This window comes from Clavelina lepadiformis, chromosome 1 (genome assembly GCF_947623445.1).
Source record: "Clavelina lepadiformis chromosome 1, kaClaLepa1.1, whole genome shotgun sequence".
Lineage (NCBI taxonomy): Eukaryota > Metazoa > Chordata > Ascidiacea > Aplousobranchia > Clavelinidae > Clavelina > Clavelina lepadiformis.
In genome coordinates this window covers 28,400,227-28,425,802 of record NC_135240.1, presented here as the reverse complement: position 1 = coordinate 28,425,802, position 25,576 = coordinate 28,400,227, and the positions used below count along the sequence as shown (strand labels likewise).

The 25,576-nt window shown below is 40.2% G+C and overlaps 5 protein-coding genes across 5 annotated transcripts; 2 read left to right on the top strand and 3 right to left on the bottom strand.

The window, feature by feature from the left end:
* Positions 1 to 1,263: 1,263 nt before the first annotated feature.
* Positions 1,264 to 4,072, top strand: LOC143461287 (histone acetyltransferase KAT7-like). Its single transcript, XM_076959164.1, has 6 exons — positions 1,264 to 2,190; positions 2,300 to 2,465; positions 2,645 to 2,775; positions 2,877 to 3,051; positions 3,142 to 3,371; positions 3,454 to 4,072. Exons 1-6 carry the CDS (start codon positions 1,361 to 1,363, stop codon positions 3,848 to 3,850), a joined length of 1,929 nt encoding a protein of 642 aa, XP_076815279.1. The 5' UTR covers positions 1,264 to 1,360; the 3' UTR covers positions 3,851 to 4,072.
* A 222-nt stretch (positions 4,073 to 4,294) lies between these two features.
* Positions 4,295 to 10,081, bottom strand: LOC143461296 (uncharacterized). The gene is made up of 11 exons (XM_076959175.1): positions 9,942 to 10,081; positions 8,133 to 8,215; positions 7,113 to 7,217; positions 6,805 to 6,898; positions 6,635 to 6,742; positions 6,391 to 6,555; positions 5,660 to 5,791; positions 5,217 to 5,339; positions 4,992 to 5,150; positions 4,708 to 4,852; positions 4,295 to 4,643 (listed from the first exon to the last, which is right to left on the bottom strand). The coding sequence occupies exons 1-11, from the start codon at positions 9,952 to 9,954 to the stop codon at positions 4,472 to 4,474; spliced, it is 1,299 nt and encodes a 432-aa protein (XP_076815290.1). The 5' UTR covers positions 9,955 to 10,081; the 3' UTR covers positions 4,295 to 4,471.
* Positions 10,082 to 12,398: 2,317 nt separating this feature from the next.
* LOC143453796 (uncharacterized) lies at positions 12,399 to 18,790 on the top strand. Its single transcript, XM_076954961.1, has 20 exons — positions 12,399 to 12,692; positions 13,563 to 13,679; positions 13,758 to 13,859; positions 13,953 to 14,051; positions 14,149 to 14,278; positions 14,430 to 14,533; positions 14,698 to 14,844; positions 15,017 to 15,152; positions 15,243 to 15,299; positions 15,670 to 15,812; positions 15,935 to 16,089; positions 16,154 to 16,301; positions 16,385 to 16,565; positions 16,735 to 16,895; positions 17,001 to 17,135; positions 17,215 to 17,385; positions 17,495 to 17,619; positions 17,687 to 17,846; positions 17,912 to 18,003; positions 18,113 to 18,790. The coding sequence occupies exons 1-20, from the start codon at positions 12,549 to 12,551 to the stop codon at positions 18,465 to 18,467; spliced, it is 2,862 nt and encodes a 953-aa protein (XP_076811076.1). The 5' UTR covers positions 12,399 to 12,548; the 3' UTR covers positions 18,468 to 18,790.
* On the bottom strand, positions 18,771 to 21,607 carry LOC143453812 (putative tRNA (uracil-O(2)-)-methyltransferase). Its single transcript, XM_076954962.1, has 7 exons — positions 20,461 to 21,607; positions 20,174 to 20,350; positions 19,920 to 20,098; positions 19,637 to 19,820; positions 19,311 to 19,530; positions 19,105 to 19,235; positions 18,771 to 18,982 (listed from the first exon to the last, which is right to left on the bottom strand). The coding sequence occupies exons 1-7, from the start codon at positions 21,322 to 21,324 to the stop codon at positions 18,788 to 18,790; spliced, it is 1,950 nt and encodes a 649-aa protein (XP_076811077.1). The 5' UTR covers positions 21,325 to 21,607; the 3' UTR covers positions 18,771 to 18,787.
* LOC143453828 (DDB1- and CUL4-associated factor 10-like) lies at positions 21,269 to 25,429 on the bottom strand. Its single transcript, XM_076954963.1, has 7 exons — positions 25,029 to 25,429; positions 24,157 to 24,349; positions 23,971 to 24,089; positions 23,296 to 23,437; positions 22,515 to 22,648; positions 22,221 to 22,365; positions 21,269 to 22,120 (listed from the first exon to the last, which is right to left on the bottom strand). The coding sequence occupies exons 1-7, from the start codon at positions 25,238 to 25,240 to the stop codon at positions 21,644 to 21,646; spliced, it is 1,422 nt and encodes a 473-aa protein (XP_076811078.1). The 5' UTR covers positions 25,241 to 25,429; the 3' UTR covers positions 21,269 to 21,643.
* Between the last annotated feature and the right edge of the window lie 147 nt (positions 25,430 to 25,576).

The following is a 25,576-nucleotide window of genomic DNA, read 5'->3' as shown; positions in this document are numbered from 1 at the left end:
TTAGCACGGCCACTGAACCCAACACACAACATTTACAACCACAAAAAATTCTTACAAACACAAATAAAGTCTAGTGCAGAAGTGCACAACCACGCGATGCATTTGTATACTAGACACCTGCGACCCATAATTGCAGAATTGTGATGTCATTTGGGTGTGCCCTTTTACACTAGACCCCACAAACATACGCTGTAAGTTGTGTGTGATACACAGAGGCACTGCAATAGCCTAACTAAGCTAGGCTACCAATATGTTGATAAAAACGAAATGTCAGTATGTATAGCTAGCCTATAGAGATACAGTTGTCGACATGGTGAAAATACTTGACTAAATTGATCGAGTCATTGTGCATTTGAATGGTGAAATCTCATCCCACAGATCGAAATCCTGTCTCTGTGGCCGATGTAAGAGCACGATAGCAGAGCCCTTTGGTGCACTAAACTTATTGAATATCACAACATTGCATGATAGGCCGAACATGTCATTAATAAGATGTTGGGAATTCACACTCCTCAGCTATCCTGCACAAAATCATGACACGCCAAGCATCTGTTAATTTTCGCAAAGTTGTGTATCTATTTATAATTTTGATGCTGAAAATAAATTCTCTTTCCTTATGTTGAGTCTATTCATTGCAGGCTTGTGATTGACTGCATTGCACGAAAGCAACATGACCGAATGTATTGGCGTTTATGTTTTGACGAATCTTCAAGTAGGTGCACCGATACAGGAGCTGCTAAAATGACAAAAAACCACGTCTATGTTGGCTTACAGTATATCACCACCATTCACGTACTTTATGTGCTGCAGTGCTCCTTGCTTTTAAAAAAGACCAAACTTTTTCACTGAAATTGTGTCCCATAGTTCACTAAAATGCAGTTTGCGACTAATAAACGGTCAATTGCATTTCTTTCTTGTTAGTTTCCCTGAAATTATATCTTACAGATCCATGCCTCTGAACCAGAGCTGCATAAGCATGAATGACTTTAGATTATTTGCATGAAAGCTGGCTAGGCTGTTAGCTCGAGTTTCTTGCTTGATTTATTGTAAGTTGTTGATGTATTTCAAAGCTAAAAGAGACTTACTTCTACCAGCCAGCCTGCTGAGCACTTCAACCTTTTAGACATTGCATTTACACCACATATTTTCTCGTCGAATAAAAAATGTAATTATGACTACGTTTCAATCTGCACTTTCCAGGATTATGATATCGTACCAAATACAGTTATGTAGCGTTTTGTTTTAAAATCTTTGTTATTTTAACTTTTGCGTTTCTTGTTCCAGGGAGTCAGCTTGCTACTAGAAGTTTGTTAAAGTTTTTTCCTATGTCTTGATTAAGCAGTTTTCTATTTTAAAAATAATGCGCAAACGCCGGAATCAATGTCAGTCTGGTATAAAATTTCGTAATGATTCAGAGTCGTCAGCTGGAAACAGCTGCTCCGATGACACGACGAATGCTCACAAAAGTCGAGTCACTCGAAGATCGTCGCTGACTCTTGCTGCTCAAAAGCAAGAGTCCGTCAAGAACCAGGCTGCTCAGGATGGCTGTGGCGGCAGAGGACGGACAAAATCTTCGCTGAAGTCACTTCCTGGCTCCGAGCCACACTCAAAGAAACTGAAGCTCCGATCAAGTTTAAATGAACCAGCTCAGAGCACAGACTCTGAACAAACATCAACAAGTGCAAGCTCGAAATCTCGACCACGCACACGAACGCGTACGCTCGGTAAACTGGATGGTTTGTCTGAAATGACTACTGCTGAGACTTCAAAGCAACAGCTCAGCACTAAGGAGCTAAAGAGCGAAGGTGAAACACCAAAGAAACTGAAATCTTCAAAAAGATCGAACCCACTCGGCATGACAGAGCACGAACTTCTTCTTGCTCTCGACGAGAGCGGGGGGCGCTTGCGTAAAAGAAAATTTGCTCATTCCTACCAGGATGACTTGAAGAAATGCCCTATTTCTGGTTGTAATTCACGCGGACATTTACTGGGACGTTTTGAAAGACATTTCACACTCGCTGCCTGCCCCATTTATCACAATCTAACTCCTGAAAGATGTCGAGAGAACCACGAAGCGTACGAGAGGTTGAAGAAGGAGCAGGAGGAGGAAGCTCACGAGATGGAGAAGTCGAATGCTCCCCATAACACGAGGAAGCAAGCTGACTCCGGACCAACGCCAGCTCAAATGAAGTAAGCATTTTTGTCTTCATTGCTTTTTTGTTTAAAAGGTTTCTATGTTTAATGGAAGTTGTCACTTTAACAGAGAGATGCAAAAAATCCCGATTGGTTTTTGCTTTAGGTACAGAAAGAAAGTGCAGCAAATGCGAAATGTTAACGGAACAAAGCTGGCAGCTGAAACGAAGCGTTTGAACGGAAATCATAAGAACAAACATGGAACGACACGAGAGCCGCTGCTGGGAGGGATTGCTTCCGATTATGACCTCGATTTGTTTCGTCGTGCGCAGGTCACAGCAGTTTTGAAACACTTACATTATTTACATAATTAGAAGTCGCACAAAATGACTTAAGCTCAAAATTATAGGACTCTGTGCTTAGGTATATCAACTGTGAAATCCATTGCAAGTGTTAATGTCAATGGTTGGATAGAAGTAATAGAGATCCTATTAAGATTTTTGTGTGATAGGCTCTGGCCTCAGAAGGTTTGGAGCATGAGCTGGAACGACTTCATGAATCTGGGATTACCCAGAACCCTGGCAGCAACCAGGAAAGAAGGTTAAAGGTCATCGAAATAGGACAATATGAAATGGACACGTGGTACGAAATTCTGTGCATGTTATACTGTTTGTAGTTAATTTTGACAAGCAACTGGCACAAATGTGTGAGCTTTCATTTTTACGAGCAATGTCATCTCCAAGGTATTCATCTCCATACCCTGAAGAATACATAAGAATGCCCAAGCTTTTTATTTGTGAATTTTGCCTAAAGTACACGAAGAGCTCGACAATACTTCGACGGCACATGGCTAAATGCGTCTGGCGCCACCCGCCAGGTGACGAAATCTACAGGAAGGGAACAATATCGGTGTTTGAGGTTGATGGATTTTTTATTTATTCAACTTGTCCAATTTATTTGTTCCCTTCAAGGCGAGTAATGAGGTTTCATGTTCAACTAAAACGGCAGGTTGACGGGAAGAAGAATAAGATTTACTGCCAGAACCTCTGCCTGCTGGCCAAGCTCTTCCTTGACCATAAGACTTTATATTACGACGTGGAACCTTTTCTCTTCTATGTGATGACAGAGGCAGACCTCACTGGCTGTCACATGGTGGGATATTTCTCAAAAGAGAAGAATTCCTTCCTCAACTACAACGTGTCGTGCATCCTCACAATGCCTCAGTACATGAGGAAGGGGTAAGGTGCTCTCGTTTTGATCTGTAGCACGAGGTGACCCTTCCTAGTCTTAAATTGCGACTCTTTCACTTTGTTGTGTAAGGTACGGCAAGATGCTGATCGACTTCAGTTATCTTCTGTCGAGGCATGAAGGCAAGGTCGGATCTCCCGAGCGGCCGTTGTCTGATTTGGGCTTGCTTTCGTACCGCAGCTATTGGACAGATGTCATTCTGAACTATCTCGCTGAACGCAATTCCGCTGCGGAGTTATCGATACGAGACATAAGCCAAGAAACGGCGGTAAACCCGTCTGACATAGTCAGTACCCTCCAAGCCCTGCAGATGCTTAAGTACTGGAAGGGCAAGCATATCATACTGAAGAGGCAGGAGCTGATCGATGATTGGTCGTTGAAGAGAAGACAACGCGCTGGTGATTACGCACGGCGGGTGATCGACCCAACCTCACTAAAGTGGAGCCCACCGACCACAAACAAGGAATGATTTAAATGATTTTCTGCATGTTCAATATCACAAGCTTGGTTTTTGAGGAAATTGACAGTGTTATTGTGCATTTAAAGTTGAAATAGTGAAGATGTGCGCTCGTGCAACTGCGCAACAATCAATTATTGTATTTTGTAACCATTTGTATAAAGATTTAAAAGTTTATGTTTAAACAAAGTTTCTGTATCACGCCTTGAAAGGTGATTAAACTTCAAAAAAATATTGTCTGAGCTCACAGGTGGCCGGTACATTGGAACCTGTCGTTGTTTAGGGTGATAAGAGAACCAGCTCACAACTGTGAAAGCCCTGGTCAAGGTGACCAAATTCATCTGATACCAGAAAGCATACTGGGACAAGCAAAAAACGGTTTCAGCTCATAGTGGCCTATCAACACCAACTTGTGGTGATGAAGTGATTCTGACATCATACAGTTTCACTCAGGGAACAACTCCACACAGTCACTGATTATATCTGCGCAACTTTTCAATAATGACAGCTGTCGGCATATCGTATAAAGTGTGAGATACTTCACAGACTCTGTAATACTTGCATATATGTAAAAATCTACAAACACAGAAGCAATAAAAAATAAGACCAGCAAATGGGGCTAGTAAGTTCTGCTCAGAGGTGGTCAGGGCTCCTCTTTTCAAGTTTTGAAGGAAAACTTCCGAAATATTTTGCGGACAAATCTCGTTCCTTGGGGACGAATTTCTGTTCGCGTTTTGCTTTCTGCGAGAGGATTTGGTCGCGTTTTTGTCGGTTTTTTTCCAGAAATGTTGGACCCCTTGAAGTCCTTAAATGAAAATAAGCACAAATGAAAGAGAGAAATGCAAAGTGAAGTTGATCGCGCCACTCACTTGAGCTGGGTCTGTGGCAACGTGTACTCGGCACAGGTGTCCCCCAGGTATCGTTTGACCTTGTTTGGCTGGTTCCTGGTCTCCCATGTCACCACTTGGCATTGCTTCTTACACAAAGGGCATTTAACTTTGTTGTCAATTACGTCTGGAAAAGTTGGTCAACAGCAGACGGCAAATTTAAGCTCATTAACCAAGATTGATGGAAAAACTTGACAATGCGAAAGAAATGAAACAATCAAATGTCATTATGACAGTAAGTGACAACAACAAATAAATGCCCACACCTTGCAGTAGTTTAGGTCGTCCCGAGTTGCGAGCGCATTGCGTCACGTTCTCATCAGCATTATTCTCAACTTCAACTTCCGCTCCATGCTGAAGCAGGCAGTTGGCGCACTGGCCTTGGCCGTTTCTTATTGCAAAGTGCAAAGCGGTGTCACCATTGTCTTGTAATAATACAAAGATTGATGAGCTGCAGGTGTGGGATTATGAGGTAATAATTCCAACCTTACCATCTGATGAACTCATATCAGCTCGGGTTTCAAGGAGCCAGTGTAAAACAGCAACCGATCCCTGTTTCGCTGCATAATGCATCGGGGATTTTCCACTTCTGTCCAAAGCTTGCAGTTTTGCACCTTTAAAAGATTAAAAACTTAGTCGGTTCCGTACTGCAGGGGACCTCACAATCTAATCGTGATTTGCGAAGTGGGTGAAAAACAAGGTTGACATGTTCATGTTAATGCTCTTAGGCAAGTCACAAATGAACTACTTCGAAAATGTTTCAAACTGATGCCAACAAGGTCGGGATGACTGATAACATTCGCTTTATAAAATATTAGGGTCAATGCATTGTAACTAGATCTATTGTATTGCACTATTGTAGCCAGATATATCAACATTGCCCATATTACCCAATTCACCCATATTACCCAATTCATCCGTATAACACAAGCACCTTGCTTTGCCAGGAATTGTAGACACTGTAGCTGGTTATGAGCCGCTGCAAGGTGACTTGGCTGGCAGCCGTTAAAATCTTTCGCGTTTACGTCACCATCACATGCCACAAGCTCCTTGACACTCTGCAAGCCTGAAAGTCATTGCTGGTTTCACTGGGATTTCACAACAATTGGTCTTAAAATAAAATTATTGCAGTAGAAGCCACTTGATGAGAACGAAATTAGATCCAAGGTATCTTGGTCACAAAACCCAAAGCAACTGTATAAAGGTCTGGGTTGACCAACATGCATTTAATTCTGATGAAACTCAATCAATGGTTCTATATCGCATCAAAAAGTAAATAAAAAGTATTTGAATGCTTAACAGTTTGACCCCAACCGTCATAAACCCAAAAGCACCCAAGCAGAAATGGGAAGTGAAGATTGAAGGGTAACAACCATGAAACTAGATGGTATTTATGCCACAAAGCAGTGCAAAGCTGGAAGAAAAATTTGGGACGTTTGGAACAATTTGGGACCAAAATAGTCATTACAAGCAGCTGGTCGTACTTTGTGGAGTTATATTCCACCACTTCTACTGCATCAAGCGTTATTATCAATCGACGAAAAAAACTACATTAGGATTAATGAAGATGTAATTGTATAACTGATTAAATGTGTTTCATAGAATTGGAACGACATAAAATTTATCTGCTCCTAATATAGATATCATATAACAAAGATATCTCACTTCCATTTGTAGCAGCAATGTGCATTGGAAATCTTCCTCTGTCATCAACAAGGTGTAAGTCGACACCAAAGTTGAACACCAACTTCAACACGTTCGCATGATCCTTTATACAGGCCGCATGGACAGCTGATTTTCCCTCCCTATCGCCAACTACTGGATCACATCCTACAAAGGAATTTCTTTGAAATTTTAATTTTGTTTCCTCAATTTTAATCTTGTTTTGTCTCAAAGCGTAGAGACTTGCCTTCTTCCATCAGGGTCCTGAGGCAATCCTCCTCTCCGTTGAGTGCAGCGAGGTAGGCAGGGGTCTGTCCATTCACGTCCTGTTCATCAATGTTGCCGACACGCTTCACTAAACAGGGACAGCCCAGCATGAGAGCAACATATTGGTTGGTTGTACTCATTGTTAATTACCCAATTCCTTCACGGCTTGAGGGTGGCCGCCAATGCAGGCTTCATGCAAAGGGATACGATTCGAAGAACTTCTCAGGTTAGGATTGGCTCCAGCCTATAATAGAATGATGTTCAAAAGTATTTCTCACAACACAGGTGTGCTTTAGAGACTGATTACAATTTAGGAGCAAAATGTTGAATCAGATCATTCAAAGTGAAAACATTCGAGTCAGAATAGATGGAAACTATTTAACTGCGCGTACGTTTCAAGTAATAACTATCCCCATTCTTAATGCGAGGTGATGGTTCATCTCATTTCTAAAACACACCTTCAAAAGTGCTTTGATGCTTGAAACTTGGCCATAAGCAGCAGCTCTATGCAAAGCAGATCGGAGTTCTCCGCCGGTCCCACGACTACTCACATTGGGATTAACCTGAAGTTGAATTGAAATTTTACTGGTGATGCTCAAAAATAACTTGTACAAGGTGCATACAAAGCTTTCTTGTTTCAAAATCAACGTAATATCTGTATAGGCTACTACTTCATCAACCAATCTTGAATGAGACAATCTACAACTTGCTGTGCTTATACTTGCAATCACTGAAGCGGAAGGTGTATATTGTTGTGGAGCAATTTGCAATGAAAATGTCGAAACAAATAGTTCTCTAACAAAGAATTGTGGCAAATGTAAAAAAATAACCAGTCCATGCAAGATGATACCTTTCTCGGTTAGAAAATTTAGATAGAAGCTGTATTTAAGCAAACTTCAGAAAAACTCACATTAAAACTTTATCGAGATGAAGGGTTTTGAACAGAAAGCATTCACACTATTGCAGGAACAACAAAGTTGCATTTCGCGAGCATGTTGATGCCAGACAATTACAACAATCAATTTATCCTATGTACTTGGCAAGTTCACATAAAAAACTTGTACATGACAATTAACAATTACCATGAATTGGGTCAAATTATAGCGGGGTATGTTAGTTAATAGTAGATGCTACTTAAATTACATAGAGCTAATTCAGTTAAATGCATAAAAAACTGGCAAATCGACATTGTAATCTACGAAACTGGTTTTATCTAAACTGTTGAATTGACTAAGGAAAAGAATTACGTATTAAACTAATAATTGGCTGTTTATTGGCAGATACAGTTAAACACATTTCTAATACAGCGAATAAGCAAAATGATTAAATGCACAACGTGAGAAAAGTAACAAATTTCATGTCAACACTCATGAAAATTTGGTGCTTTTATCATGAAGTGTACAAAACGTTCTTTTTCATAAATTTAATTGCTACATTATATGTGTGAACTTTCAATTAACAATTAAATTTCATCTCACCCTTTGTGTGTTGAGAAGTTGAAGAACTACATCAATGTTTCCACTTTCTACTGCTTCAATGAGCTCTTTAGCTCCACCATCATCTGCAACCATAAACATCATATTTAGTTGTGCAAATCATCGTCTATAACTCTATAGCACATATAATATTAATTCAACAATTAGAAGCATGTAAATGCCATATTCTTGTTGCGATATGTTGAGATCCTGACATTGGAAAGGACAAAAGTGTAGATGGGAATGGTCACGAAAGCAGGCACACAAAGTGAAATGTATATGTAGATATGTCTATGTTTATGCACACAAAGTATTCGTGGATTAGCAGGAAGGCAAAAGTTGTGCAATGTAAAATTTTTCAATCTCTCATAAACTAATCAAACAGTGGAATAAATTTTAACATCTCAGCTCATTAAATTTGGCACAGATCAAGCAACAGCCACCTTCAACATAATAAGATATCACACTCTCTTGGCACTGAGAAAATAAATATTGACACCGGGATTTTTGTCTCGAAATACAACGTCTGCAGTGTTCTGTTATATGTGTGCAAACCATTGACTCTTAAAAGAGAAGTTACACATTGTCCAATGAATGAAATAACCAACAACACCCCTGCTCATCAATAAAAACTGTAGATCGTTGAGTGCAAAACATTTTTCATTTCATTACTGCATGTGCAGTAGCGTTCACATCAGTAATTTTGCACAAGAAGCACAAAACGTGAGAAACTTGTGTCGCTCTTTGCCTCGTCGTCCCCTACTACCACACTATAGCTTACTACTGAGGCATCTGCTCGTGGCCCCCGGTTGAGAATCTCTGAGTTGTCCAGGATGCATTCCATTCACCGACACTGTGCTATTTTTCGTGTAAAAACAGAAAAATGGAAGTGAAAAGTGAATTTCGCGTTGCCATGGTTGCACCAAGGCGTGAATTTGCTCCGTGTCACGCCCAGGTCAAGCCAAGTTTACGCCACTTGACCATGGTCCACTCCAAAATTCTTTGGCACAACTCACATGAAATATACTCTAGTTTAATATCGGACACAACCACGCACTCTCTTTATTACGTCATTGAAGTCCAACAACTTAACGGTTTTGCGGATAAAGACAAGAGAAATAAAGACAAGACATATTGTCTGAATTTTTCGGGCAAATGTATCGTGCTTAAAACTTGTCAACGTGCACGCCGCTTTACAATAAACAAAAGACACAACATTTCTGTCAGCTGTAACACAAATGTAAACAAAAAACGACGCAATGGGCCTAACAGAACAATTTAATGCAAGCCGACTATACAGTGTGTAAAATCTATGAATAGTGATGTGACATGATGCATAATCCCATTGGAATAAGTGAGCAGCAAAGAATTTCAACCAATCAGCAGAGTCCATCCACACATGTACAGAACTGAAACAGTTTTCATTTATCAGTTGCTTGAGCACACCACCTGCTTGCTTGCTTAATTTTCGCTTTTTCAACTTACGTTTTATGGATATAACTAATTATTGGGTTAGTGGCCGTGCTAGTTGTTACCAGCAAATTGGAACGTTATTTCTCTTAAGTACGTTTTAAGTCTTTTCGGCTTTGTCACTTTTTCCTGCTCATTGGCGCGTTTTGGTAACAACTGGCTTAATTTTTCGTCCCCATCGTGCTTTTGGCGAAAAATGAAATGATTGAGTAAATACAAGATCAAAGGGCTTAAGCCAACTTACTGCAGCCCTTTAGCCTGGGTTAGCAAACAAACTTTAAACTGGCAGCCCAACAGCCTATTAGACAATCACATAATAATTCAATCCAAATATCGACTAACCTGACAATGCCATGGTATATGTATTTTATTCAAAATATATCCAAGGCTAGCTGGCATGACTCGAATCATCTCAAAACGATTTTTGAATCTGTTTTGAAGCTTGACTTCTCCGTGGTAACCTTTATCTTTACACCGATTCATATTTCTACCAAGAAACGCTCTACTACCACCTAGCAATTAAAAAGAAAATGTAGGTTGAATATCGTTTTGTTTTTAATTATTAAAAGCGTACTTTTGAAATAAAAAGAAGATTGGAAACCGAAAAGCAAAACACTTTGAAACAAGGTCAAAGGGTAGGAAACGGGAAGACAAAAACAAAATCGCAATCTATTTCCAGAAGTGAATCAACCACGGCCTGTTTGGGCAAAAGTCCTTATCAGCCATATTTGTCTTTAATAACCTGCTTCCTAAAATTCTCGACACAAACAAAGTGTATTACTCTGTTTTTTGAACACCACAAAATGTAAAATAGAACTTAATCAGCGTTAGTAACTGCGTTTGCAATACTTTGGCATAAACATCAAGTACATGTAACACTCAGATTACTTGAAAATGCGTCAAAAATTTGAAACTCGTAACAATAGTTCAAAAAAGTATCCACATTGTATTATTCTGTCAAGAGTAATCTGAGCTCTGGTTCTCTATAATTTTACTCATGTCTTTACATAAAAACTCTGATATACAGTAACTTATTATACCTACATACTTGTGTTTGTGAGCATTGTTTTCAAGTTGAAATTTTTTAAAACTTTTTTGTTGTATGTTTTTTTGTGTGTTTTGTGGCCGTGCTAGCTGTTATTCATTTATATCATTTGGTTACATTATTCTTGCACGTTTTATGCCTTTCGAGCTTTGCTGCTTTTTCCCGCCCTTCGTTTGATGGTGGAATTGTCATTTTATTACGTTATAACTGTTAACATTTTATTGTTCGTTCTCTCACAGAAAATGACAAAGAATAAACAATGCAATACCCTATTCAATATTGCTTCTCAAAATCACTAATCACCAACTACGTGACGTCACCAATTACAAAGTGCTCAAATATAGCAGGCTGCAATCGGTGACGTCTGGTGAGAATTTTAACATGTCTTCAGTTAAATGCTGTTGCAACTGAGTTTGATAACTGGTTACGTTTTTCTCACTCACAGAACCAATCTTCAAATATAATCTTTTGGAAAATTAACTGTAAATTTGTTGTAGTAAAAATCCACATCAGTCGTTCACTTAGTTGAAAACTTAACTGCTAATGATTACGTCAAGAATAGTAACCTGTTAGTCACCGAGCAGCAAGCAAAAGCAGGGTGCTATTGAAAAACAGCAGGCTAATATTCAACAATAGCACCTGCACTTTTGGTTACGACCCCGTCTCTTCGCAAGCTCTCAAGTAAATGGCGCCTGACATCACTACAAGTACTTTCTAGGATGGATTTTAAAATTTAATACTGTAATTCCTTACATACTAGCTTAGAATCGCAGAAACACATGTTTTCTAATAGAGTTTATACAGGTATTTGTAAACTGCACTGTGAAAGACAACCGCAGAAAGGCTAAGGGCCAATTTGGCTAAAACGGAACGTTATGGATTGGTTGCGCAAATGCTTAAGCGATGAGCATATAAGACAGTGGCGCACAAACTACATTCCCGTCTCCCTTTCGCTGTAATGTTGTGCAATTAAGTTATATCATTCATAACTGCCGTAAGCTGCCACCGCTGTACGATGTAAGAAGAATTCGTTGGAATCGGGAAATGCAAATCGTTGTACAGTTGGATTTCTGGTTTCAACCAAAGGTTTATTTAGATTGTGATAAATATATCACTTAATATAATATAAAATTGTGTACGACATAGAATTCTCGTCTATCGAATCAGCGAAGCATAACACTGCGTGACGTAATCGATTGTTCCCCTGTGCGTGCATTTTGATTTATTCAGTCCTTTTTTGGTTTCTACGTTCAACGCCGCAACATGTCTTTGTGCTGTTGCTGTCACAATGTTCTATCTTGATTTATTCGTTCAATGAAACTTCAATATAACCAGTTTATACAGTTGTCATGGTATACAATTGATTCTAAGATTAAGAGAAGCGAAACAACGACCGGAGACTCATTTATCATCGAGGACAGACAGCAATTCTACAGACAGACTTTGTAATTGAAGTGATCGTCCTTACAGGCTAAGGAACGATAAACAATCATTTCATTACAAGATCTTTAAATAAACATAAAAATATCTTTATTACTCCTTCACCATTGAGTCGATAATAAAACTTTTTTTTAGATATTCAATACACATAAAGTTTTACTAAGAAAATAATCTGTACAATTGGTTGTAAAATATAGTTTATTTAACTTTACAAGCTATTACCAACCAAATATAAGGTTTTTATTATTTCGATGTCGATGATGTCATTGCAGTAAATTTCTCTGAGATCATCTGAGCAGTAACTATAGGTTACATTTGACGCCAGTTGCCTCTCGGTGATGGTAGCAATGGCTAGGTCAGGATTAGGCGGAAATCAACAGAAATTCAATGAATTCCGAATAAATATGTAAACTAGACCACAGTTTAAAGCTTATAAATAGACGTAGAATTGCTGGATCTCAAGTATGGCAAAACAAGGGATAAAAATTCGGCGAAGTGCGAAAGACCTGGAATCCGTCGGGAAGTTATGGGGTTCTGGAATGCCTTCAGATGTCAGGAAACACTCCGGGAAATTACGTCATCGCTCAGATATGCTATTTCGAAAGCAGGTCAGTTATTCCTAACCCTGTCTAGACTGCAGAGTATGGCAGTTGTCGCCGTGATCTTGGGTGTGCAGGAGGAAAATTCCGGTGTGCAAGGAAGCGGCTGGTGTGCACTGCGACTCGTCACCAAATACTGCCTGGCGTTTGTGCATCCAGTGCAGGCAAGGGTGCGGCTTTTCGCCTTTAGATTTCGGGGGAAAAATTAGTGTTTCCCCTTTTTTTGAGATATTGTTTTGAAATGCTTATTTTGCAAATGAAATCGGAGCTAAAATTAGTGTCTTTTTGGAGACACCGTCCTGGTGTGTGATGCCGTTTTGGAAAAAAACTCTCAGGTGTGCTCTTGCCATACTCTGCAGTCTGGCTCTTTATTTATTTCTATTTAGATGTTAGAGCCATCATAGCCTACACCAATAAAACAGTAAAATCGAAAAATGAAGAAAATTTTGTAAAAGCAAAATAGGCTAAATAAAAAACTGGACAATATGTGGAATGTCCATAATTGTTGTTACGGATGATATTTTTTTCTCACCATTAGTTTGGTGCAAAGTGTTGGATTTTTATCCAGGGTTAGGGTTTCGAGTTCACTAAAGACAAAATCTTTCACCAGGAATTTTAAAAGGAATTTTATAACACATTGTTTAAGTAAAGCAAATATCTTGACATAAAAAAATGGTTCAAGATTGACTAAATCAAATTAACCTAAATAAAAAATTCAAACCAGAGCTGTCCTCATCACAGAACGACTTTATTATATTTGGTGATCATTTTTTTGTCTCCATTCACAGTATGCTCAGCTAAATTTGATAAATTTTGTAATCTTGGCATAGAATCTAGAATTCTAGATGACTGAATAAGACCAAAATTTTGATTTTACAGTTGAACTTCACATCCCAAGTCACAAGTTCCCTTCAAGAAGTTGTCGCAAAATTTGAAAAATCTGATGGTCAAAATGATCGACAATTACTTCAACAAATCTTGGTTTTCAGTAGAATGGTCGGTATTATTGCTGAGTCATGTAATTTAAATGGTTCTTGAGCACACAGACCTCATGCTACCTTTGTTTTACTGCAGATCCAGCATCTGAAACTTGTCATGGAAATGTTGTACAAGTTAAATCTTGAAATAAAATTTTGTCGTAGAAAACTTGTTGCTGCAGTTGCAGAACAAAATGAGGTGACTCATGCAAATAATAAACTGATTTTATACAAATTATCTACCAAGCCATGAAGAGTTTGTGATATTAATTTATTTCTTGATCCTTTGTAGGAAGCAGAGTTGATAAGAGAAAGGATAAATTGGTTGGAAAGGAAACTTGAGACAATCGTCAAATCAAACTCAACTAAATCACTTTACAACATTTTTAAAGTTTGTCTGCAACCTTTTCACTTGTGGCAGAATTTAGGAATCTTTGCTGCTGATATGTTGCAATCTTCATTTTTAATCTCAACTATGTCCACTATAGACACCGCAAAGACTTCAGGAAATAACACAACCATCCAAGTTTGTTCTCAAAGAAGATTCTCTCTTGTCAAAACCAGGTTCTTCTGCCAAAAAATCTGTCATACTAGATCCTTACCATCAACGAGAAAATGGTTTGTTCGTTTCATCTTCCAATGTTTCAATTAGAATTTTTCATATTTACAGATTGTTTTAATGCGATATACAGACTTGGGCTTATGTGACTGGTGTGAAGTAGCTCTTTGGCACAAACCATAACGTTACGTACTTGTAAAATTTGCTCAGATGTTGGAAGTACTATCTTAGAAATCCCAGATGAAGCGGCTAAGTACTGGCTGACCGGTCACCATCGCTTCTCTTACACGCCAAATATGGGGCAACTGCTCGAAGTGAGAAGACAATTTTGGTTTTGAGTGTTGTGAGATTAACATAATATCAGTCTCATGCAGCTAATGTGCGTGATAAACTGTTCTTGTTAAATGTCTTGATAAATTTGATCTTGCAATCTTAATAAATTGCCTGTGTCTTGTTAATTATCATCATTATGGTTTAGGGCAATCCACTCTCGTACCACAACATCGGTCTCGCAATTCCTGCAAGTTATGTCAACAAAAATATCTTCGCATCTGACAGTGGGGAATCACCATCTCTGCCATGGATGAACGAGCAGGACCCAATGAAGGGAAATTTTGATATCCTGGTGAAGATTTTGACATATATTTATGAATGAAAGTTTTGCTAAAAAGCAATATTTCATGAGTGCATGAATGTTGATAAGTTTCTTATAATTTCATGACATTTCAGCTGTAAATTTTTGACCTGTTTTTGTTGTGTTTGATTTCATAAAAGTTTTAAAATTGGTTTTTGCGCAGCGAGATGATCTTGAGCGCATTCGAAAGCGAATCCATCGAATTCACGAGAAGATTTATGCTGCCTCAAACCTCTCGTTAAATGAAGAAGCGTCTTCAATCTCATCTGGGAATGTTGCTCAGCAGGAGACATTAAAATGTAAGCGAGGACAACATCAACTTTAACCAAGTTACACCGTGTTGCCAGTTTGTTGTTTTAATGGGTTGCTGAAAAGTTATTTTGTTTTAGATGAAATCCTGCAAATGCCAGGAACAGCTGAATCGACCAGAAAGCGATCAACAAAAGGTAATCTCAAAATTTTCAAGAGATTTTATACAAAGAATCATTAGACAAACAAACTACTCAGACAGTTATTATGGACACTGCAGTTAATATCAGCACTAGAACTGTGGTGTGTGTTTAATGGAGACTCCCTGCTGCAAGCTACAAGGCATGCGCAATGATTTGTTAAGAATCTGCAACTCAGGATGCATCACAGACAGGCTTTTGTAGGCAGACAGTCTGAGGTTTAAGCAAAGAAAGTGTGAAGTGGATTGAGAAAAAACGATTCCAGGTATCATAGCAAGAAGGTCATCATAGTTATCGTTACTGGATCACTTGGTGCTGCCACCTAGTGCTTATGGCGTGTTACTTGAATCTCGTTTTGCCAAATCAGATGCGCGCTCCATCACTGCTCGTAGTCTGGCAAAAATGTCAAGTTCTGCCACGCCAGCCACAAGTTCTGTCAGTGTTACATCAGATCTGCCTCCACCCAATGCTTTAACTGCACTTGATAACGTCATGCCGCTGACAAAAACGGTAAGTTGTAGATTATTAGTTGGTTTATGGTGAAAATCGTTCAACGTTTGGTTCGATTATGTTTTACTGCTGGTGCTTGGAATATTTCTTCCGTAAATCTTTGACCTGAATTGTTCTTGAAGAACATGGCAAAGAGTTTTCCACATAGAAGTGATCATTGGTGCAACGCCGAGCCAACTGAGGATGGTCCTGACAAGCAACCGACCATCGTAGACCAACGAGGCCTCCTCAGTCGAACCAGGCTGAGACTTTTTATCCCAAAAAGAAACAAACCAAGGTGAGGTCTCACAGGACGCTTCCAAAAGTAATGAGTTAATTTTTGAAATTATTTTTTTCTATAGAACCGACGTTGTTCGAGATCTCATAACACCATCAAGTGTGGCGTCAAACAGATCTTTCCGTAAAATCCCGAACACCGTAAGATTTATAGAGAATCTCAAGTCATCCAAAGGCAGTGCCTTGTCTGATTTGCAGAGGGAAAGACTCAATGTAAGACCCAAATATGTTTTGTGCATCATAATTTTAATTATCTTACTGTTGAGAAATTTATTGATTTTTACTACTCCGCTCAGGAATTAATCAAAACTCTTTCGTCATCACCGAGGATTGATGACAGAATCTACGCTGCACGATCGTTATCGTCACTAGGTGTCACTGCGTTAGATGAGACCATTCCCGCTCTCATTGAGAGCTTGAGCAAGGAGCGAAGTTCAAATGTTCGATTTGAAATATCCAAAGCCCTGGTGAAGCTCGGTAAATCGAAATCTGGGCAATGAACACGCCACGCAAATATTAAAGCACCCATGTCTTGCACAATGCATGTTTCCATAATATGATTATCAGTATCAGGTTATGAAAGCAATATGACAAATGCAGTGTTATAATGATTTAATCTGAACCACAGTAATGTTGGTACAACCAGGTGAATGGCATCCTTCTGCATTGAACGAACTGAATCACTTTCTGCTCACTGGGAGGCGTGAAGTTACTTTGGACGTCCTGGAGCATCTCGCATGCAGTGAAGCAGCAAAAACCGAACATCTGCAAATCAACGAAGTGGCAGAATTACGAGCACTCCTCGAGGTAAGCTCGCTACGTCAGCAGTAAGTCGATGAGTCATAGAAGGAGATATACGCCTGTAGAAGCAGGTTACTTTGGACGCAAACTTTATAGTCCAGACTTCTGCAGATTCTTCGATCCTTCGCAGCCAGTGATGAAGACGAGATTTCCTTCCAAGCCGCCGTGTGCCTCGGTGAGATCTGTGGCATCTCCAACGACAACTCAGCAAAGATGGCCGCAACCAAGCTTATGGAGGTTTTGAAAGTAAGATGGCCGGCTCTAAACATGCCTCTAAGATTAGGTGAAAAATCTAACAATGACGTAACAATTGTAAAATAATCAGGGCTCGATCAACTGGGAACGACATTCCCAAGCACTCGAGGTCCTAGTCCGCCAGCTCCACCATGTGGACGAAAATATTTTAAACGCGATCTTCTCACAACTCCAACACGCCACCAAGTGGCAAGACAGGCTTGCGGCTGCTTTGTTGATCGCGCATTGTGGGCCGGCCCAGGTACCAAGAATTGTGTGAAAACAATTCAAGTTGTGACGTGAGAAAGCACAACCACCAAATATGGGCAGTTCGGTCAATATAATTGATGACGTGACCTTTGCATCTGTAGGTGTTGAGGATCGTGTCAGATGAGAGAGTCTACCATCTGTTATTTGACAAGCTGTGGGATGACGCCAGACGTGACGTCAGGTTGGGGGTGTCACAGGCGTTCACTGCTCTGGGGCTCAGGAACAGGTTTAAATCGATGAAGGCTGTTGGTGCAGCTGGGACTAGAGATTTTTGACGATCTTGATCCTCGCAGATTGATGGAAGATCTGGATGAACAGATCCGGGATGCGAGTGCAGAGATAAGATCCCGCGCTGTCATGGCGATATCTGCGGTCGGTATCAAGAGCGACAAATCTCTGCGATTCCTCGTCGAAATGCTCGGACTTGACTCCAGCGACTATGTCAGGCTACAGGTGGGGGCTCTTGTCATGATTTGCGATAACTCGTTGATATTTCACGACATGATCAAAATCATCAGATCATGAGGACGTTCAATGCGCTCAGAATAACTGACGTCAGAGTCGTCAGGGCGTTGAGGGAACGGGAGAAGGCGGGAGGTCCTTTAGGAAGGTGACTAAAAATTTTTAACTTCCGTAAAAGTTTTGTTCCGTTTCGCGTTAAGACAAATTTACAATTTCTTCGATAACGAGCCTGTTCTTCTTCCTCTCGTTCATCCCAGGGAAGCTTCGAAGACGTTGGCATCGTTGGATGTTCGGATCACGACGGCTGCATCCACTGCGACACAGAGGAGAGGAAACCAGAACACAGCTGCCGGGAGGCTGACGACCGCATCGTCGTGGTTCTCCTCATTTGAAGGTCGCGAGACAAGGGAATCAAGGAGGAGAAATCATCCCACCTCTCGTAATGAGTTTAGGTTCACTCCCGGATCGAGGATGTCCTCCAGCATGTTCAGCTCGCCACAGTACGAGATCGTTTCAACATCGGTGCGACGACCAAAGTTTTCCTCGCCTAATATGGGAAGAGCAGGGACCGGGGAGAGCATTTACCTCACCAGTGCGAGCAGCTTCTTCTGAAGGTGATTTACGTGACTCTGTCCTAGCTTCGAGATGACCCGGTGTGACTTCACCATTGACCCAAATTTGAGATTAGACAATTGCGTAAGATTAAATTTACCTAACACTACCACGCCTTGAAATTATTTTGTTAATTCCACGCTTCTATCTGTCAACTTAGCAAATATCGTAACTTCAATTTGCACAATCGTGCCTTGATTTGCCTTCAGTGCGTTTGTATCGCGCTTGCCTTGTGTTCCATTAATTGTGCCCAAATATTTTTAGGCTTTATTTGCGTAACACTGTGTTTTTGAGTAGTTTCCGTGAAAAGAAAACTGAATTTATTTCGTTTCATTATGATGTAAAAATGTGCAAGATTGCGCAGAACGAGGACACCCGTCTGGGTGATTCGCTTCAAACCAACACGGCTTCGTTCTCAGGCATTTCATCGAATTCAAACGTTTTCTTTTGCGAGGTGCGCGTTCCTCCACCGACCAATCACGCAGCTGCACAGAACCGGCAGATATTTCAAAAACCTAAACACAAGAGAAAGTAAATATTCTTGTTCAACAAAGCTGCATCAACAACTAGCGGCTTGATTGATAGAAGCGTCCACCTAAGCAGTACATCAACGCTTTCTCACCTACACAAAAGCTACCTGGTTATAATTCCGAAGAAGAGTTTGCAATCCACCGCACTCGTTCTTGAGGTTGGATCTCAACGAATCGCTCAATAACTCAACCGCATCTGAGAGTTTCAACTCCCCACCTCGGTTCCAAGTTCTGCAAGCTTCCATGAAATAACAACAACAGGGTCATGTGCTTGATATGAAGTAGTATTGTACTATTAAATATTGGTAGTGACCTTCACCGGCACGACTTGTCTTCAGGAGGTGGTTCGATATCGTCATGACAACCGTGTGTTGAATCCCTCGATCGATCTTTGTGCAGTTCCTCACTCGCTCCTCCCTGGGCCTGGCAGCAAACTCGTCATCGCGCCTCCCTGTTGTGAACTCATTGACCCTGTCCATCCACGCCGAGTGTTCACGCTCCCGGTACGACCTGCCCATGCCCACCATGCAAACCTGAAACGTTTGAGAGACTTTATGCAGCACAACACGAGTTGGAAGGTGGTCGAGGTTCTGCAAATCACAATGAAACCTGCTTGTAGGTGGACCATGGTAAACTCACCCTCTTCGTTGATGGGATTCTCATCACGTCTTCCCGAATGTCAAAGCCGCATTTCTTTCCTACTGAAGCCACAAACATCAAATAATCCTCGTATTGTCCGACAGTGGATTGCGTTCGTTCGTACTTGCCATAGAAATCAAAGAAGCAGCAAGGCAGGACCCAGTATCTCGTGTCATAATTCGACCTTTATTAAACAAAAAATTGATTGGTTTGAATTTTAAGGACTTGGCTAAATGAAACTAATTGATTTGGCAACAATATACTTCAGGACATGAATGCGCACCTCATTGCCATCACTGGTATCCACGGCGTTAACTCATCGGAGTGGTTGCCAAGCAACCAATCGTAACCGCTAACCAATGTTATGTTATCTGGTGTGACGGTTGCTTCTTCTAAGTCTGTCTCGCTGCCATAGATGCTCCAGATTTTTCTACGACGAATGTCAACACCTTTACCAGGATGCTGCAAACAATGAAATAATTTGTTACTTCTTCGAGAAAAAACTTGAAGTCATCGAGTCGTGGAACTCATCCCGACCCCTTCAGATGTCAGTAAATGAACGAGCAGTCCATTCCCGCAACCGAGGTCGATGAACGATTGTTTTTCTTCCTTCCCGCTCCCCTCCCTCTCCTGCTCCCAGAGGACGAGGAGGTAGGCGGCGATGGCAACATCTTCGTAAACATATTTTTGTGGATCGGTGACCTCTGGCCAGATCTAAATCAGAAATGTGTCAAAGAAAAATAATCCCATAGTCACATGTTTGTTACATCATAGAGAATATGCGACAGCGAAGAACGACAATGGAATGTTTCCTCGAATGATACCTTGGATATCTCTCTGCCGTACTTGAACTTGAGTGAGTTATACAGCAAAGTGTATTTTTCTTTGTCTATGAGGGAAAGCGACGGTGGAAAGGTTGACTTGTTTTCACCCAACTTCGCGCTTTCTTCATCGCACCACTTTGACAGAGTGGGAAGCAGTTTCTGGGAAACCCATTGTGATGTCACATAACATGCTCTCTTCATAGCACCTTGCGACGCATTGTCAGTCTTGTTGGAGTCAACAATTTGCTTGTCCAGGACTAAACTGTAAGCTGATAAAAAATTTGAATTTCCCGATTGTTTTCTTTCATCGTTGGAATTATCCTTGACATGGTCCACATCACAATCACCATAAATCACCACATAGATATCATATACAAGATCTGGATAAAAAGTTTCTGTCTGCAGTGGTACGAAAAGAAAAGAATTCCTTGAAGAGAGCACTAATTCATAGTTGCTCAGATAACAATCTGGCCTTCTTGGAACAAGTTTCCTAACAAAATATGATTTCTCTGAAGAGTGGACAAAATTCACACAACTCGTTAAAGCTCCACATTTCGAGCAACGTGGAGTGAGTTGTGGTAAACTTTGGACAAACTCCTTTAAATCTGACGTCATCAGGCCTTTTCCAGCCTCTACATCGATGGTTGTCATGGCAATATCTTCCGTCTTGCTGCAGCTGATCATCTTGTTGCACACGTTGGGTCGATCGATCCAGACACGCAGCGCATTTTGGAAATGAGCAGCTTCACCTGCAGTGGGAAGCGACGAAAGCTTGTTCCAGTACATTCCTACACCACTTACACAGACATCTAAAACAAAACATTTCATTTGAAATAAATTTAAGTAAAAAGGGGGTAAATACATAAATAATTTTAAAGTTCTAAATTATAAAAATGTAAAACAGTTAATTTCTGACAATTTAACATGAACAGAAAATTAAACAAAATACGTATTCACAAAACTGGGAGATTTCATTGAAAAATTCTGATGTTTACTTTGAAACAAAGTAGGAGGTTGAAAGGGAACTGTTTCATTAAATATTAATCTCACAAAACCAAACACCACACAAATGTTGTTGAGGTTTATAGAAAAAACACAAACAAAGAATGCGAATAGCTTGTGCATTGATCCTTTTCAGTCTAAAACTTGCACGATCTTCTGCTGCAAATCCTCATTCTTGACGTCATAAAACCGGTTCAAACAATATAATCTGTCCGTGCTTTGAGCCCGTCGCGATCTGCATGTGGTTTGGGGAGAACGCGGCAGACAGAACGACGCTTTTGTGACCGCAGCAATAAACAAGTTCAAAAAGTTGCTTGGCTTCAACGTCAGCATGAGATGGCATCACTCTGTCGCCACCTTCTGGCCACTGGTGGGTTCCAGCGAGTCTTGATGTGATGTGGGTTTGATAATCGTCCAAGCGCTCATTGTAAGTGAAGACGCCAACTCCATAACCGGCCGGCGCCGCAATCAAGCGACCGCATTGAGAGAACGTTACTTCATGGATATATTCAGCACTTTCTATGCCGATGATTGGTGTGAAGTTGGTTGTTTGTCCCCGTGGCAACGGCAAGCAATTGTCCTTCCCGTGTGACACCCACAAATTATTTCCACAATTTGGTCCATCATAAAATGACCACGTGTTGTGGAGAGAAACAAACTGAAAAGACACCAAATGATGATAAAGTGGCAAAACATAAACCATCTGTGTAATGTGATATTTCTAGTACGAAGAATTTCAAGAGCGCTTGAAGCTGTACCTTAAAATCTCTATATGGCAGCCAGTCGTATCTCATGACAACCGCCATGTTGTCGGGGTGAACGTCAATTGATTGGCAAAATACGACAGTGTTCAGATTTCGTTCATTACCCGCATAACCGTAATACAATTCAACCTGGTTCTGTCTGTAAACACACCAGATAACAGCTGATGGGATTGGAGTTATAATTATAATAATTTGCACATTCCACTCAAGTTACATAAAATGCTGGGAAAGCTAGAAGACCATCCGACCATGGTTGACGGGAATTTATGGTGATAAGTAATTAGTCACCTGGATATGGGTTGGCTTTGCTCGTCAAAACAATTATCCCTGTCCACTGCTAACTGGTGGCTCTTGAGCTGAAGAACGTCGCTGATGCCTTCATCCCACTCAATTTTCTCCACATCATCGGACAATTTATCGAGCTGCAGAAGAATGAGATGTCTTTAATCGCTCCAACGCTGTATCCAAGTCATATTTTTAAGACTCGAGTCATGTCAAGTCATTTGGGAAGTTGACTTAAGTCAAGTCGAATCAAATTACTAATTGGATCAAGTCAAGTTAAAATATTATGCAAGTGAAATGAAGTCATGTCATTGGCTGTACTTTTAACTGGTCGCTTGCAGCAAAATCAGATGTCTGTAATTCAGTTGGTCAATAAATTAACAACAAAGATTCAATGACTTGTGTCAAGTTACTTTCCGAGACTCGAGTCAAGTCAAGTCAAGTCATTTAAAACTCGTGACTCGAGTCATTACAAGTTGTAATTTACAATGCTGTTAAACACGGCGGCAAATGACTTGGTGATAAAACCATTTCAAATGATCTCCACATTATACCATGAATTATTTTGTTATTGAGCAAAATTTTAAAGGAATGGTAACGCTAATGACTGACCGTGACTTGCCACACAACGTACATTGACGTCATGCCACACAACGTACATTGACGTCATGCCACACAACGTACATTGACGTCATGCCACACAACGCACAATTGTTAAAAGTAGAAAAAGGTGTAAAATTCATCAGAAGAAATACTTCAAATAAAGTTGAAGACAACAGGAACTGACGTTAAGATTGTGGATGGCGATGAGGTCTGCCGTTTGTATGGCACTTATGTACATGCTCTGCCCATCAGGAGACAGCTTCATTCTCATTAAGTGGTGGCAATATAAAAGAAGCTCTGGGTCACATTCTCCATTCGGTAAAAGGCTAAAATTTTCAAAACAATCATAACATATATCGGCTTTTTCAAAGCTGGTTCAGGTGAGAAGCATTTGTGATGTCACAAGTTACTTGTGGCATTATTTAATCACAGTACTGCACTATTACTCCAGAAAGATTTTTTATAGGGGAAGGGCATGGACAATAAAACAAATTCCTATTTGTCCATACAATAACGATATATCTTCTTAAACCTGGCATCAAAGTTTATTATAATTGGGTGAAAATCCGTGCTAAAATTTAAATTCACTGGAGCATATCAGAATGTAGACACCATTTCCTTCACACTCTGAATAGTGGGTAATTCAGTGTTGTTATGACTGTGCTAGTTAAGCGGAGGTTTGCCCGAATAAACGAGAGAATTATAAGTGTGATATTTACTTTTGTTCCGTTCTTGGGCCTTATGAAGCAGTCACCTGAATTATCCTTGCACTCAACTTTATTATCACGGCCACCTCTGAACGACATGTTTGAATCATTTTTGCAGCGGAGTACTTGTCAATATTTAAAAGTAAATATACTTGTTAATATCCCAAGCCATGATCTGATCGTCGAACCCGGATGAGACCAGTTTCTTTGTTGGTCTGTGATATTCAATATTTTTCACCCATCCTTGGTGGCCTCTAAGCATCTGAACCTCCTGCGAATCAACAAGATAAACAATTTAAGAACCATTGACTCGACTGCAACTTTTCACCTTTCTATACCTCTTTCATACTCCTGATGTCCCAGATGCAGATGTTGCTGTCATCAGAGCAGGTTGCGAATAATCGGTCATCGATGAAGGTGACAGTGTTGCATCTCTTTGTATGGACCCTCTCACGTGTCAGGACTGTTTTACTGGTTAGCGGATCAATCACCACAACTGCATTCTTCTCACAGGCAGCAACAACCATCCGTCTACAGACATGAAATTTTACTTTTTGCACCAACATTGAGATATCGTTATGTTTATTCTCGGATTGAGGAACGTCTTTGAACGACTTCTCGGCAATGATTTCTCATTATAATTATCTGTTTATTGTCTGATAAACAAAGTTTTTTATTTTTTGAATTTGTATATGATATTGCTGAAATTTGGAACTATTCACCAAAATTACTGATCAGGGGCAAGTATCGTTCATGACTTGCCCAATGACATTGCAACTGGTCACATTGCTTGGGTAACACTGTTGCGAGTGCAGAGCACCGGGACCAATCAGGCTATTGAGTATGAAAGTTTTCGTCAAGATTTCAAGGTTGTAGAAACAAAATTCCGGTGTGTAAGAAAGTAGCCGGTGTGTACCACGGCTCGTGGCCGAAGTACGTCCGACATTTGTGTCATGCAAGGTTGGGGCTTATTTCATAGAAAATAGAGGAAAACAGTAGTCTGATTCTTTTAGAGAAATCGCTTTTCTCTATCAGTGCGCAATACTGTTTCGATCAAAAAATCTTGGGTGTGTTTCCGCCTTACTCTGCAGTCTGCCAAACCAATACCAAGCAGACTGTATATGTATGTAATTACCAATTAAAAATATTTTAGTTATATTGTAAATTTGCCCAAGTATGCAACCAATTTTAGTTAAAAAAGCGAACTAACCCATCAGGAGAATATTTGAGTCCAAAAATTCCGCCATGGCCCACATAAGAATCGTATGTTGCATCGTCATGCTTTCGATAAAGTAACTTCCACAGACAGAGTTGTTTGCGTAGAAGATCCGAAAGTATAAAAGGCTTCAAACCATTGTGGATGTCTGCCTTATACGTACACAAGCCTAAATTCCTTTGGTTTAACCAAGAATAAACCGACATTGTACAACCAATCTAATCTCACAGTTTTGAGAAACAGTATTGCGTTAAAAGCTAAAATATTCAGGAAAGATTATCTTAAGGACTGAATTGCTGTTCAAATTGCAAATTTAGTCTAGCTTACCATTACTTGAGGCTTAAACTACGGCATTTATCGCCGCAAAAAAGAAAATAATTTTAGTGGGCAACGCTTATTGCATAACACAGTTACACAGTTGACCGCTCTCTTCATGTGTTATAGTTTGGTTTAATAAGGGAAATACCCTAAATAAAGAAAAGTGGGAAGAATTTTTGTGACGTTTCCGTCACGATTCACGAACTGTTTTTCGAAAAGCTTGA

What these genes read in the sequence shown, in the direction of transcription:
- LOC143461287 (XM_076959164.1), top strand. Translation starts at nt 1,361, where the DNA reads ATGCGCAAACGCCGGAATCAATGTCAGTCTGGTATAAAATTTCGTAAT. An exon ending in CCAACGCCAGCTCAAATGAA is followed by an intron (nt 2,191 to 2,299) that starts GTAAGCATTTTT and finishes TTTTTGCTTTAG; the next exon opens with GTACAGAAAGAAAGTGCAGC. An exon ending in ATTTGTTTCGTCGTGCGCAG is followed by an intron (nt 2,466 to 2,644) that starts GTCACAGCAGTT and finishes TTTGTGTGATAG; the next exon opens with GCTCTGGCCTCAGAAGGTTT.
- LOC143461296 (XM_076959175.1), bottom strand. An exon ending in TCAAGCCGTGAAGGAATTGG is followed by an intron (nt 6,743 to 6,804) that starts GTAATTAACAAT and finishes GTCCCTGTTTAG; the next exon opens with TGAAGCGTGTCGGCAACATT. An exon ending in TTGCCACAGACCCAGCTCAA is followed by an intron (nt 4,644 to 4,707) that starts GTGAGTGGCGCG and finishes TTTTCATTTAAG; the next exon opens with GACTTCAAGGGGTCCAACAT.
- LOC143453796 (XM_076954961.1), top strand. Translation starts at nt 12,549, where the DNA reads ATGGCAAAACAAGGGATAAAAATTCGGCGAAGTGCGAAAGACCTGGAA. An exon ending in CAGTTGCAGAACAAAATGAG is followed by an intron (nt 13,860 to 13,952) that starts GTGACTCATGCA and finishes GATCCTTTGTAG; the next exon opens with GAAGCAGAGTTGATAAGAGA. An exon ending in GCGGGAGGTCCTTTAGGAAG is followed by an intron (nt 18,004 to 18,112) that starts GTGACTAAAAAT and finishes CGTTCATCCCAG; the next exon opens with GGAAGCTTCGAAGACGTTGG.
- LOC143453812 (XM_076954962.1), bottom strand. Translation starts at nt 21,324, where the DNA reads ATGTATTTACCCCCTTTTTACTTAAATTTATTTCAAATGAAATGTTTT. An exon ending in ATTTACTGACATCTGAAGGG is followed by an intron (nt 20,099 to 20,173) that starts GTCGGGATGAGT and finishes CATTGTTTGCAG; the next exon opens with CATCCTGGTAAAGGTGTTGA. An exon ending in ATACCAGTGATGGCAATGAG is followed by an intron (nt 19,821 to 19,919) that starts GTGCGCATTCAT and finishes TGTTTAATAAAG; the next exon opens with GTCGAATTATGACACGAGAT.
- LOC143453828 (XM_076954963.1), bottom strand. Translation starts at nt 25,240, where the DNA reads ATGTCGGTTTATTCTTGGTTAAACCAAAGGAATTTAGGCTTGTGTACG. An exon ending in ATGGCTTGGGATATTAACAA is followed by an intron (nt 23,438 to 23,970) that starts GTATATTTACTT and finishes TGAAAATTTTAG; the next exon opens with CCTTTTACCGAATGGAGAAT. An exon ending in TCGCCATCCACAATCTTAAC is followed by an intron (nt 22,649 to 23,295) that starts GTCAGTTCCTGT and finishes ATTCTTCTGCAG; the next exon opens with CTCGATAAATTGTCCGATGA.